Consider the following 13,502-nt stretch of genomic DNA (forward strand, 5'->3'; position numbering starts at 1 on the left):
TTTGTTTTTTTTTCTCGCGAAATAACATACACGAATCCGCATGGTGTACACGCGATGTAACGACATGGTATAAATATTGATGCAATCTGCGGCGATATCCAGGCGATGACTCACGACACGTCCGCACATACTTACGGGGATTAGCGGAATATAAGCCTTTCTAGTTAACGGTCTTATGAGGAAAATCCATCAAGAGGGTAATAATATTCGAGTGTCAACATGTATTATACGTTAAACATCTACCGTAATACGACACATGTACACGCAGAGATAAAAGTTTCTCTGGATTTAATAAATTTTTTTAAATTGAAACAAATCTGTCTTTTGGCATGGAACAAATAAACGGATGTTTCATTCAACAAACAGAATTGTTTGGCTACTCAAACAATAAATATTTACGTCAAATTGCATATTTCTTTTGTATTGTTATGCAAACATTATAATGGTTGTCACAAGTAATAAATTATTTGGAACGAGTTACACTATGTTGGAAAAATATTAAAGAACTTCTTTGTTTTAGTTGAACAGTATTTATTACATAATGAAATAAATTTTTTTTTTGAAAACTAAATATTATTCCCTATAAATAATACTGTTTTTCTATCAAACAACATAATTTATTCTAATGAAAACAGCATTTTAAACAAAATATTTGATATTAAATTATGTTGTTTATATCATATATACGATGGATAAATAACTATAATGTCCACAATGAAAATCATTTTTGGCGGTATATATTCAATCATTAAACACGCAATATATATATGCAATCAGGGACAACTTCGATTGTAGCAATAATAACATTAAGCATTACGTAATTTTACAAAACTAAGGTGTACTTTCCTTTTAGGAATAAGAATAATGTATGCAAGACAAAGACATGATCGATTTAAACGTATGCTTTATTCATTTAAATCTCGCCCTAAAAGCATTCATCGCGAACATATTCGCGAATATTTTCATGCTGATAAAATTCCCCGAGTTCTCGCGAAATATATTTTCGCAGCGCGATGAGCGTATTTTCCAAATAAATTTTCATGTCGCATAAAAGAACGTTACCGATGATAACGATTTCTTTTTTCAGTCGTTCTCTATGTTTACAGATCGTAAAAATCAATACGTAATACATTAATTTACACCAAAGCTATTTATCTCCTCCGAATATGTAATTAATATTATTCGCATTAATCGCATATGTGTGATGCAACGTGTATCACATATTCTTCGAAGTACGCGATCGTGTGGTATCGCCTTAAATTATCTTTAATTATTTTAGTTTTTACCTTAAATTACCTTAACAATTACGGTTTTTGTATCGCGTTATACCGTGTACAACGCGAACGTCATCGAATCAATGCGCCTTTAATAAGTCGTTGCCCGTAGGCTGTTATCTATCGATCCTTTGCGATCGTAATTGCGCTATCGAGAGAGAAAGAGAGAGAGAGAGGGGGGTTCACGTTTCACGATAATTCCTTCCGGCGAGTCTTATTTACATTTGTTAATCGACCCGTTTATTCTCTCATTGACTAGATATCGGAATTTCTGTAATATCTCTATGATATTTACATATTTACGACGAAAGCCTCTATACCTACATAATATTCGGCGCGAAATCGGCGTATGAGAGCACGAGTGAAATATTTCGCACGTTCTAACGATATATTTCGCATTCATTAGCGCTTGCGGTCGGCTGATTCGCCGCACACACACACACACACACGCACACACGTATCTATCGGCGAAGAAAGAATCGACCAAGTGTTCTAAGTGAATTTGTCGGAATTTCCCTGCAAAATACTCGCTCTCTCGCTCTTCTCGCCTACGTCATACACTAACAACTTAATATGCCACACATCGAGGAAAAGAAGTATAGGGAGTAGCGAGTGTCGCACCGTCGTCGTCGTCGTTGTCATTCGGTATACACGAGGCAAGAAAATACGGTAATTAAAACGGCAGGAAACGTCGGCAGACGCCGTCGACTCTCCTTTATTATCCAGCCTTACTCGCACCTCACCGCCGCCGCCGTGTAATCCTGCGAACTCGAGTTTTTCCGAGCGCGACTCATCGCGCCGCGGTACATCGGATATTGCGGCGACGTTCTCCGCCGTCTCGCCCGCGTCTTTTCCCCGACGGGGGTTTCCTAAGGGGCCGGATTGCGCAAGGAAAAAATGCAAATGACCGAGCGGCGCAGTTGCGCGAGCCGCCGCAACAATGAGCAAGAGAGAGAGAGAGAGAGAGTGAGGGAGGGACTCTTCGTCGCGCGCGCGGCGATTGCGTAATCGCGACCGCGTCGAGGACACGTCGATCACGGGCATCCCCATGTCTTCGTCGATCTCAGCTCCGCGACGCTTGAATATCCGAAACGAAGATCGCTGATTCACCGTCTATCGCCGTCTCGCTCGTTCACATCGCTCTCACTCGCTCCCTCTTCTTCAGACCCTACCGGAGAGAAAGATGAGAGAGAAAGGAGCGTTTACGAGCTGATCGCGCTGGCCTCCGTCCGCCTCTCGAAGCAGCGCAGTTTGTCCGTGAGTTTCCGCCGCAGTTTCTTGTGGCCGACGAGCATCAGGAGCCAGAGTATCGGCTGTACCAGCCGGCACACTTTGAGTATCACCAGGTTGTTGAGACACGCGAGCAGCGAGCCGAAGAACCACGGCGAGCCCATGAGAAGGTACAGCTGCAGGAACAGGAAGTACTTCTTCCGCAGCGCGTTGTTCTGGCCTCGCGTCGCTATCTCCGTGCTCCTCTGTATACGTACGATCTTGTAGGTAGTGAACACGAAGAGCACGTTGTTCCAGAAGAGCGTGAGCAGCGGTATGCCGAAGAAGTAGAGGTTCACCACGATGTTCGGCCCGTCACGGTAGTGACGGTAATTCGGTTTTAGCGGGAAATCCTCCGGGATCCCGGGGACGTACTCGAGAATGAGGGCGACTACGGCGGGGATCAGGGCGCTACCCCACGCGAACACGCCGTAGATGAGGAGCCGCCTGTACTCCTCGCGGCTGTTGCGCTGAGCGGTACCCGCCATCCAGCGGAACCTCGTGATGGACAAGGTCATGTCGAAGCAGATCACGTTGAGCCAGAAGCCGGTGGCGTTGGTGAAGTACTGCAGGGCTATCCACAGGAAGACGGTGAAGTTGTCGGTCACCGGGCACTCGCACAGGTCGCAGAAGGCGAGGAACGTCAGTATGGAGCCCTGCAGCAGCAGGCAGACGTTGTGACGCAACACCGCGCGATTGTATATCTTCTTGCCCAGCTCCGGCACGGACAGGTAGACCGCCACGACGATGATGCAGAGGACCACGTGCGCCACGTTGGTGCCCATGTAGGTCTGCGCGCCCCAGAAGACCACCGCGCTCAATCCGTGGCTGCAATACGTGACCTCCTCCTTCTTGGATACGTCCTGCGTGTCCGTTGACGTCACCGACGTCCTGTTGATGGTCATTACCGTCGTGCTCACTTTGTTCCTCGCGCTCATCATCAACGTCAAGAAGAAAGCCGCTGCGCCGGAAGACACCGGGGGACATTTGGCCAACACCGACGTACCGTTCGTCATCTTCTCGACGCAATATTGCGTCGACGTGTGGAACGTGGGCGCGTAGCTGCGCCGGAGATGGTTACTGGACGCGCTGGCCTCCTCGTGACAGTTCAAGCCTTGCGCAGCGGACACGATCACTGTGGCGATCCTTTCCTGTTGCGCCCTCCAGGTATCGTCCATCGTGTAGTTGAGTCTGCCTAGGTCCTCAACGTGGACGCACTCGAGGTCCTCGTTGAACGCGTAACCGGCGACGCAGCACTTCCTCGGCGGCGTGTCCTCCGTGACCCGGTGTCGTATGGCGCTCATTGTCGGGTAAGTGACGGCATTCGAGATGACACACAGGAAGTAGATTGTGACACCGACGGCAGTGAACGCTCCCGTCGCGTGCATGCTGTCCGGCGAGACTCTTCGCTCCGACTGTGCGCGTGATTGTCTCCCTCGGTGCTGGACAACCGACCGTCGTCGCCGGCGGCCGATTGCCGGCGCAGTATCGCCGTTTTTCTTCCGCTTCCCCGGTAGTAGTAACGCGCGCGTGAACGTTGAGCGGTATTTATCGCGGAAAGCGCGCGATGGTAGTAGATAAAACTTCAACATCACCACCACCACTACCTACGACATCGCCGTCATCGGTGAGTCGCCGGCGTTGCGTGCGGTTACTTTTCGCAACCGAGCCCCGATTATTCGTCCGGACACTTGGTCGCGTTTGCGTTGCAGTCCTGACTGCTACGGCGAGATCGATGGATCTTTTAATTCATCTATTTTGTTTAAGATTCTGAGAAATTCTTGTTAAACGCCCCCTGAGTTACTACAGTTACTCACATTTAACGTTCCTCTTAGGATTGTTAGATACTTCCGTTTTCATATATGTTTGCACCGCATTTTTTATGGTAAATTTAAACCAATAAAGTTGTCTTTGTTAGCGAATATTTATCATAAGTCAATAGATATTTATTATGATCCATATTCTGATTCATTTTTATCGATAAAAATGCCTTAAATGTGGTTTCTCAGTAAATCGGATAGTTTCTACGTCACTCTTAGAGGCACTTTTATCGAGAAAAGTGAGTTCAGTATATGGACCGATGTCTTTGAAATATTTTAAATTAGGTATTACAAAGTTCTTTGAGCTCCGATATATCGCTTGCGTTTATACCCACACAGCAGAAATGTTCAGAATATATTTTGGAGATACCTTGAAGGCATATAAAAACAAGATATAAAACAAGAAGAATATCTTCCGGCCATTTCTAGAGTGTCTTTTGAACATTAATGCTGTAGGTACTTGCATATTTGTGAATTTCGTTTTCAATTCTTTTTCTTTCGATGTAAATATTTCTCATTTTTTAATCTTTAGCCTTTTAAATATCACATATTAATTTGTACTAGGAGGGATTTTTCCCGTTAACAATGAAATGAATGAAATATAAATGAAAGGAAATCCTTGCAGAAGTGAGCTTTTGTGAAGTTTACAATTTGCAATCATAACGGCTGGATTGTTTTGTTTACAGATGCTAATCTCGGAATGAGAAGCGTTATCACGCAGCATTTATCGATACAGGTTTTTCCCTTTTTCCTCTTCCTAATACACACATATATCTATGTGTATATGCGCATGTATACAGATTTCACATTATTTCACCTGCAACTGACTTGCGAAGCAATATTTATTTACCGACGTGGGACATTTTTTTGCATACAAAATCAGTTTCTACAAGATTTCTACAAAGTGTACACATACGGTTGGAAGGATGGTCTTACCAACCTATCGTATTAATCAATTCAAGACGAATGTCATCGATCGCAACATCGATCAAGCGCAAACTTACGCTCCTTGGCTTTTTCTTTTTCAACCGTTGAGGCACGAGATACACGGTAAATATTTGCGACGCAGTATTACGAAAAAACGGAGGCGGCTTATTGACTTTGCAGCTAATTAATCGCGAACAGCAAAGAAGAAACCTCGCATATTTATGTGACGGAGCTAACGACCACTTCGAACGCGCGGTCATGCTGATTGCGCAACCTGTTTCCTCCTGGTGTCATATGCTTCTAGGTATTGACGATGGGCAGCCCAGGAGCGAGTGAAGGAAATGTTCTAACGTCACGATGAGTGCAATTGTTACACGTAATAAATCCAATTTTATTCTTCTCGGACAGCGAAGATATCGGGACAACGGCTGGACACTGCTGAGCGTCGCGAATACGCGAAGGTAAACATCGCTCATCATGGAACGGGACAAGGACGTGCAAATAGAAAACTAATACGACTGAGGCGTTGCTTCAGAGCGAGATGTAACTTTGATTCGAAACGGAGATTGCTGCTTCGTATCAAAATTCGTGACGAATTCGAACGAATCGTGGCGATGAAATTTGAAAAATTAGTCGTTCACGTTAATGATTGCCGAATGAGAGTTAATCAGTGTCCGACCGCAAGGAAAATGGTATACTTGTATTAATCAGAAAGAGAACAGCCAGATCGGCCAGACACTAGAAGTAACGTTAAATTTAAATGACTTCTTCTTCTAACTTCATTCTTGCTGATATTGTTTTTAACGTTTACGATTTACGTTAACAGAACGATTTACATTAATAAAAGAATAAACAATTGTATTTCGTTAATTTCATTAAATCACGTATGCGTTGTCGATATGTTAATACAGCGACTCGACTTCGACTCGGAGTATCGATACGCAGCACTAGATGGAGCTGTATTCACGAACAAGTGACGGACGGTAAATTTGAGTTGGAGATCAGACGCCATAGTGTTTCGTCCCTTGGTAGCAGCCAGCAGCAGCGATTAAAATTCGGCGAGCCTTTGAGTACCGACGGGAAATTGCGGCGATCGAAAGTAAGTGTAATAATAATAAAACGTACTCGAAACGTAGTGAAGAGAAAGACAACTAGTAAACAGTTGGAAGTACGGCTAACAGAATCGCGAGATCAACGTCGTAAGAGTTGCAAATCCCATTTTTCATCTCGATTTAATTTCAAGCAAATATTTTCTCTAGCTTTGCTATACACACGATTCAGGAATCCAGAATATACGATCACACTTTCACATTTATAAATATGTATGTGTCTCGCAAGATGCGGGTAGATCGGCGAATTATTAGATTGGCCTGAGGCGACGGGGTAAATTGTAACTAGAGTCTTTATTAACACTGTCACGATGGATACATGATAACGGTCAGGACAACTTGGAGCGTGAGGGCCAGCAGGAGGTCGATTTCTTTGATCGTTAGGTCGTTGGCAGTACCGGTACCGGTATTGCATAGATGCGTCTCGCAACAGGCGGTGCAGGCATACAGCTTCGTGCGTTCGCCGATCACGATGCATCCCGGGTCGCATTTGTTCGTGCAGTTCCTTTCCAAGGACCATGTTTGCGGCATGGAGGTCGAGTTCTCGGTGCTGGTCGTGTAGGAGAAACGTTTTACCTGCAACGTGCGAATTTCACATATTCATCGATTATTTAATATTTATTAGGCGAGGAAAAAAAGCAGGAAAGGCATGCCGTACGGCAGCCCCGCATGATCAGGTCGCCGCATTTACACGGAGAAAAATATTTTATAGGGAGGAATTTTACAGAGAGCAAATTTTATGAAGAAACGAACATATAAATGTTCCAAACGGCCTACACAAATTTTTGTGTTAATGTAACACAAGCTAAATATGATGAAAAGTAACATAAATATTATATTATAAATTAATACAAATTTAACATCCATAATATCGACTCTATAAAGTTAATTGACACTATAAAGTGTGTTATTTTAATGCTTACATATGTTAATATTTACATATATTGAATATCGATTCAACACAAAATATTGAGATAACATAAATACAATAACATACGAGTATGTTACAAATTTAACACAGAAATTTTAACAAAGACCGATTTTAATATAAATACATGTTTCTTACTGTGCAAGAAATGAAAAAGGAAGAAAAGAGAAAGAAACGAGAAGAACGAAACACGATAGTTTACGGGTGATATTCACATAATCCGATATTATATATTTAAGATCTCCTTAATTTGTCTTAGTTGCCACAAAAGCCCTTTCATTGACTGCACAGCTACTTAAGATGAACTCAAAAAGACTGAAATATAAGATCGGAGCGTGAACGCAACTTTAAACGTAAGTGTTTCGCGTTCGCAGCTCTTACCATGCAAATCCTTTTGTCGTCCAAGCACTTATGCTGGAAGGAGGTGGTATTGCTAGTTAGATTGGAGCATTTGTCGCCGTCTTCCATGGTATCGCACTGATAGCACCACAAGTCATTCGCTCTTTCGGAAGCCGCGTGCGTTCGATGCTCCTTTGACATTAGCTGACCTATTTTCACGATAACCCCAGCCCAGTGTATTATATACACACAAAACAAGTACAAGTACAAACGTGGCGCAGGCTATTTTCGTCGAAAGTTCAAGCGAGTCGCACGCGTCAGATTTCCAACTGTCATTTGCACAGGCTCGATCATATTCGCAACGGAAGTACTCTCACATTCTACTCTACATAGAAGACAGTATGTTGAAAAGATAAATTTATTATTTTCATGTCAATTTACTCGGGTTCACATGAAAGTCGAATTTACACTTCACGCTCCGGTCTCACGAGTCGTCGCGAAAGTAAGTGAAAACGATCGTACCGTCATCCACCGATTACATTAAACAGACAATATCTCCGGCGAACCGGCAAATAAATGAAAATGACGCTGGGTTCGAGTCGGGGTGAATAAAGTTTTGAAAATTGAAAATCAACACCTGTTGGGCCGAGCGAGTCTACGCAACCCCGAGCACTCTTGGCTACCTCGCTACCGCGATAGAACAAACTCGACCGACGTTTCCGACTACCTGTTTGACGGAGTATCACGAGCAGCGTATCACTCGAGCGTTACGTCAGAATTACCCGCGCTTTCGGGATCGCGAGAAGACCAGGTCGGAGGTGACACCGCGTATGACCGATACCCGACGAGGGGTCGTGAATATTCGATACTCACCGCTCGTAAGAGCGATCGCCGCGACGAGTAAGAAGCACGTGGCGGCGACGCGTCCCTGGTGGCCGTTCATCTCGCCGGGAGCGTGTTCACTGTCGGCGGCACTTCGGTCTTCGGCTCGGAGCGAATCGCGATTTCCGCCGAACGGATCGCATCCTGGCAGGGGAGATCGCACGCGGAAGTCGCGGCAGCCCCAGGCGGTGGTCCAAGCGAGCGGCTACGCCATGCTGCCAGCGTCACCGTCGGCGCCTGCGTCGCCGGGGCGTCGGGCTTGCTCCAGAAACCTCGAAACTCGCAAAATCAATATTCGCTAAGGTCGGAGAAGGGTGATTTGCGAGGATCGGCCGGACCGACCGGCCCGGCGACGTCAGAATCGAGAAACGCATCTGAACGAAAGCCCCGGCGCTCGTCACCTACGACCGCGGGAATGCGTATGCGCGTCTGTCCTCCCGTCCTTACCGTCCTCCTTTATTATCGACTTCCGGACGGGTGATCAACTTATCGCTGGATGTTGTCCGCCGTCAGCAAGCTTATCGTGCCGAGGTTAATTATCGCCGATGATCGCGCAGTTACGCCGGGATAAATCCATTTCGTCGCTATCGATCGATAAAGACTCGGCATCCGCGCGGACACTCGACAGCTCCTCGGATGCTGCGAAACTTTCGGCGTCCGAGCGCGATACGTCTGTGTGTGTGCGTGCGTGCGGAATGGAACGTTACGGCCTTTGAATCTCTTTTCTTTTGTACGTTCGGCGAGGAATTTAGGGACGATTTTCCCGTTGTAAAACATGAAGACGCGCAAAGAGCATCGACAGCGTGCACCTCTTCGTCGGGAAAGGGAGGATTGTGTCATACACGATCCGAATAAATATTTAACTCGACGGAGAAAAGCATTTTCTAATTGTTAGTTTAATCATCGCGCAACCGTTTTTGAATATCATTTTGAATCGTGGGACACGTGCACCACGCTGCAGCCGCGTCTTGTCATCGCGAGTGCAAGGTAGTGACATCTGGCGTGGAAAGAAGCGATAAGAAAGTAAAGTATATCGCAGCCACGTTCTCTCGCAACACTCGAGAGAAACCGTCCTTTCCCTTCGAACCTTCGATTCGAATTAATTCGCGAGCGATTGGGCGAACAACGTGCAGCTGGGCGCGTAACTCGTTTCAGGAATTGATCGACGTCGTAATGCTGCAAAATATGCGCCAATTATTCCGGAAATTGCAGTTACACGTGTGCAACAATATCCAATCTACCGTGAAACCAGCGTTCTGCGGCCTTGCGGCATGTCGCTGCGGCGAAATTCTTAATCGGAAGCGTCGATGGAACATCGCGTTAGTGCTCGGCTAACTTGATGCATGCCGATGACATCGTATCTAAAGTGCCGGCGGCGATTGTATAACATCTCGCACTTGCAAAGTTACCTTGCGGCGCGCCCAACGCGAGAAACGTTGTTCTACATACCGTTGATTTTTGGGTTGATTTTTGGCTCTTTTTCGAGATCGATGTAACTGGAAACTTGATTCGTTTCAGCAACGATAACGAGCACGCGCACACATACATGTACACACACACATACATGTACATGCGCGTTTTCATTGAATTACACAGAGAGAAAGGTTTCTTTAGATATAGTATTTCTATTTATTTGACTAAAATTCATAGAAACAACATATACGAAATATTATTTGTTTGAGTGAAAATTTTATTGTCTCATTCGAGAAAACTATTATTTAGAATAATATCTTTCAACCGAATAAAATATAATTTGTTTACAATAAATATGTAAAATGAAACGAATAATTTCTTTATAAGAAGAGTATTTTTTGCTTCAAACAAATTTTTTATTTAAGATAAAGTTACATATTCGTTGAAAAGTCTAACAATCGTATTTATTAATCGAAACATTAGTTTCTTTGGAGCATGCCAACGATGAAATTTGTTCGGATGCAATAAAATTTATTAAATTCAAAGAAATCTTTTTTTCAGTGTATTAAACAAACCAAGTTAAACAAACACGTGTACTAATTCCTAAGGAACCTTTTTCTTTGTATATTCGTCACTTCCAACGTTTGCCCAGAGATTTTTTCTGCTTTCCATTTTATACTACGATTGGACAAAATGTACAAAATGCTTTAAATATTTATACTTTAGATACACACGTGCTATTAAGTTTAAACACATTAAAAATATAACCTAATTTATTAACCTTTTAATCTGATATATCCAATTAAACTGTCACTCGACTCTGGCGATGACGATCGCACGCGGCGCAAGCCGCAGCCAATTAGCATCGTGAAAGAGAAGCTTCGTCCCATATTTTTGGGATCAGGACCGAATTCCCTATTAATATCGTAGTGGGATCATCTTTTTTGGGAACTTACCTTAGGTATTCTGATCGAAATCTATGGTGTGTTTGGGAAAGTCAAGGAAAATTTCTGTGCATAGAGAAAAAGATTTCTTTGGAATAAAGTTTCTTTAATTGAAACAAACTTATCTTTTGGTATGGAGCAAACAAACGAATGTTTAGTCCAACAAGCAGAATTGTTTGGTTTCTCGAACAATGAATATCTTTACGTCAAATAACATATCTTTTGTATTTTCATCCAAACATTACGGTGGTTGTCGTAAGCAATAAATTACTTGGAAAAAATAACACTACGTTAAAAAATACGAAAGAATTTCTTTAGTGGAACAATATTTAATATATAATGAAATAAATTTCTTCTATTGAAATATTATTTCATCTGAATAATATTGTTTTTTTTATCAAACATGTTTTTCTTTAGTGAAACAACATTTTCATTCAAGCAAAATGATATTTGGTATTACAAATTATGTTGTTTATATTAAACAAGTCAAACGAGTATACTAAATTCGGAATAAACCTGTTTCTCTTTGTACGAGTGTTACTATACATTAGCCGTCAAACCACCAAACGTAATCGACAAGAATGCCTGTTCCCACTGATAGCATCGTTTATGAATTCCCATATCGCGAAGTGCGCGATACCAGACGAAGAAATAACGTCACATTTTCGTAACACACGCGCACACACTCGCGCATGATGAGCGATCCTTCAAATTCCACATGGGACGGTCGGAGCTTTCCGCGATATCGATCCCTGTGAGTTCTCGGATACGACGTGACAAGAGCGGCCGACACGGCGGCCGATTCTCTTTCCCTCTTTTTTCGGGCGAAACAATATCCACAATGTGCCTTGCGCGATACACCCGACCGTCGAATTACGAGATTAATACAACGTCCTGAAAATGACCGTAATTCCTAGCTCGCGATATTACCTTTCCGAGACCAACCGAGAGCTTCCTCGTTGTCCTCTGTGTATGAGAATTTATTTTACTGTAATTATAGCGGGCGGGGTCCGCTAATTTTCCGCTGGAAATACGACATGGCAAGACGCGATAATGCGGCCGACATGAATCGCAATGAAACGTGAATGAATCTTTAATCGTAATTACATAATAATTGGCGATAATTCCGCGCTATGCAATAATTAGAGAGGATGAATATTGTTGTTGCGCTATTCCGCTGAGCACGCGAAACGCGAGCGCATTCTTCGAGAAAGCGCGTCCAATAATTCCAGATGGTAAATCCACTACAGTCTATTGCACCTGCACGTTGCAGGGGTGAATACCCGCAGGGGAATCGATTTCAGGTTTCCCAGACAGCGACTGTTATGACTTTTACCAGGCGAACGGACTTCTCTCTCTCTCTCTCTCGTTCGCGAAAGAGGGAGAGGGTATGAACGAGCATCGCGAGTCGACATGAACGTTATGTAGAGGAGAACGAAGACTTGTAACAAAACGAATACGAAAGTATGATAATAACCAATATGTAATATAATGCATAACGCGATACGAATATGCGGGCCGCCTCCGTCGTGTCTGACCGCTGCGAAATATGAAATTTTCATGTTTCCACCGAGAATGTCAACAACGCTTTACAAACGTCGATGACACTCCCACGTCGTCGGACACACGGTCGACGTACATACGAGCTTAATATCAAACGGATTTGGCACGAGAGCGTAATCCTACTGGCGCACCGTCATGTATCGCGATCGGACACGTGCAACGAAAACGAGGCACACTCGAACACCGATGACGAAATTTCCCGATTCGAAACTTTGGTTCTATAATTTAAGTCTCTAATTCCACGACATAGTAGGAGCTAAGATAACGAAATTGGTTCATTTTTAATTCTAGTAATGTAATATAACTCTTACTTTGATCCTGATGATATCTTAAGTTTCCGTTTTCGTTGTTTTAGCGTCAGAATAGATTGTTGCAGCATTAAAATTCAATCTACAGAATTAATAGTTCGAGAGAGAAGTTAAAAAGCGTGTCGTCAGAATGAATTTTTATTAGTCTATAGGTCGTCTAACTAGGCACAGACTTAAAAGAGCTTTAAAGTCAAAATCAAATTTTGATTCAGATTGTCCAACAGCAAACTTACTCTGTATCCCTTTTTAACGACAATATCGTTACCGTTGAGTATCGCTGCGCAGCTATTTTATCCCTCTTCGTTTCTTTACGTTTTTATGAAATTATTTCGGTTATATATTACGACATGAGGAATTTAACTTTTTTTTTATCTTAACTTTTTTATTTTAACTTTTTTTTGTTATCAATGTCATATATGTGCGACGATAGCAATAACATTTTTTTCTGTGTCCAAAAATAATTGTACAAGAAATACGAGGTGGTCTGTAAAGAGAGTCCTCTAAATAAACACTGGTGGCGCAAACGTGATATTCTTCTCGTTTACGTACTCTCGACTTCGAAAGACTCTCTCCACATGAACATACGTGCTTGAAGTGACATTTTTCATCAAACTCTGATTAATCCAATCGACGATTTAAAAGCGTTATCAGTCAAGCATCGCTTATCATCTGCCGTTAAAATAAAAGAACGTGAATTTTTCGGTTATTGTCGACAAATTACGCAGC

General features: G+C 43.2%; 3 protein-coding genes across 3 annotated transcripts in view; 1 reads left to right on the top strand and 2 right to left on the bottom strand.

Moving 5' to 3' along the window:
* Positions 1 to 924: 924 nt before the first annotated feature.
* LOC106745273 (G-protein coupled receptor Mth2-like) lies at positions 925 to 3,946 on the bottom strand. Its single transcript, XM_014620725.1, has one exon. The coding sequence runs from the start codon at positions 3,929 to 3,931 to the stop codon at positions 2,477 to 2,479; it is 1,455 nt and encodes a 484-aa protein (XP_014476211.1). The 5' UTR covers positions 3,932 to 3,946; the 3' UTR covers positions 925 to 2,476.
* Positions 3,947 to 5,666: 1,720 nt separating this feature from the next.
* The window catches only part of LOC106745281, a 36,909-nt gene continuing 29,073 nt past the window's right edge, over positions 5,667 to 13,502 (top strand). Inside the window, exons 1-2 of the mRNA XM_014620745.1 lie at positions 5,667 to 5,751; positions 6,202 to 6,389. The gene's annotated coding sequence lies outside the window, so the exon portion shown is untranslated. The remainder of the gene's footprint in view (positions 5,752 to 6,201; positions 6,390 to 13,502) is intronic.
* LOC106745283 lies at positions 6,675 to 8,967 on the bottom strand. Its single transcript, XM_014620747.1, has 3 exons — positions 8,540 to 8,967; positions 7,709 to 7,875; positions 6,675 to 6,975 (listed from the first exon to the last, which is right to left on the bottom strand). Exons 1-3 carry the CDS (start codon positions 8,607 to 8,609, stop codon positions 6,706 to 6,708), a joined length of 507 nt encoding a protein of 168 aa, XP_014476233.1. The 5' UTR covers positions 8,610 to 8,967; the 3' UTR covers positions 6,675 to 6,705.

Source organism: Dinoponera quadriceps, unplaced genomic scaffold (assembly GCF_001313825.1).
Source record: "Dinoponera quadriceps isolate SergipeBrazil2010 unplaced genomic scaffold, ASM131382v1 scaffold1527, whole genome shotgun sequence".
Lineage (NCBI taxonomy): Eukaryota > Metazoa > Arthropoda > Insecta > Hymenoptera > Formicidae > Dinoponera > Dinoponera quadriceps.

What these genes read in the sequence shown, in the direction of transcription:
- LOC106745283 (XM_014620747.1), bottom strand. Translation starts at nt 8,609, where the DNA reads ATGAACGGCCACCAGGGACGCGTCGCCGCCACGTGCTTCTTACTCGTC. An exon ending in GGCGATCGCTCTTACGAGCG is followed by an intron (nt 7,876 to 8,539) that starts GTGAGTATCGAA and finishes TCGTGAAAATAG; the next exon opens with GTCAGCTAATGTCAAAGGAG. An exon ending in ACGACAAAAGGATTTGCATG is followed by an intron (nt 6,976 to 7,708) that starts GTAAGAGCTGCG and finishes CGCACGTTGCAG; the next exon opens with GTAAAACGTTTCTCCTACAC.
- LOC106745273 (XM_014620725.1), bottom strand. Translation starts at nt 3,931, where the DNA reads ATGCACGCGACGGGAGCGTTCACTGCCGTCGGTGTCACAATCTACTTC.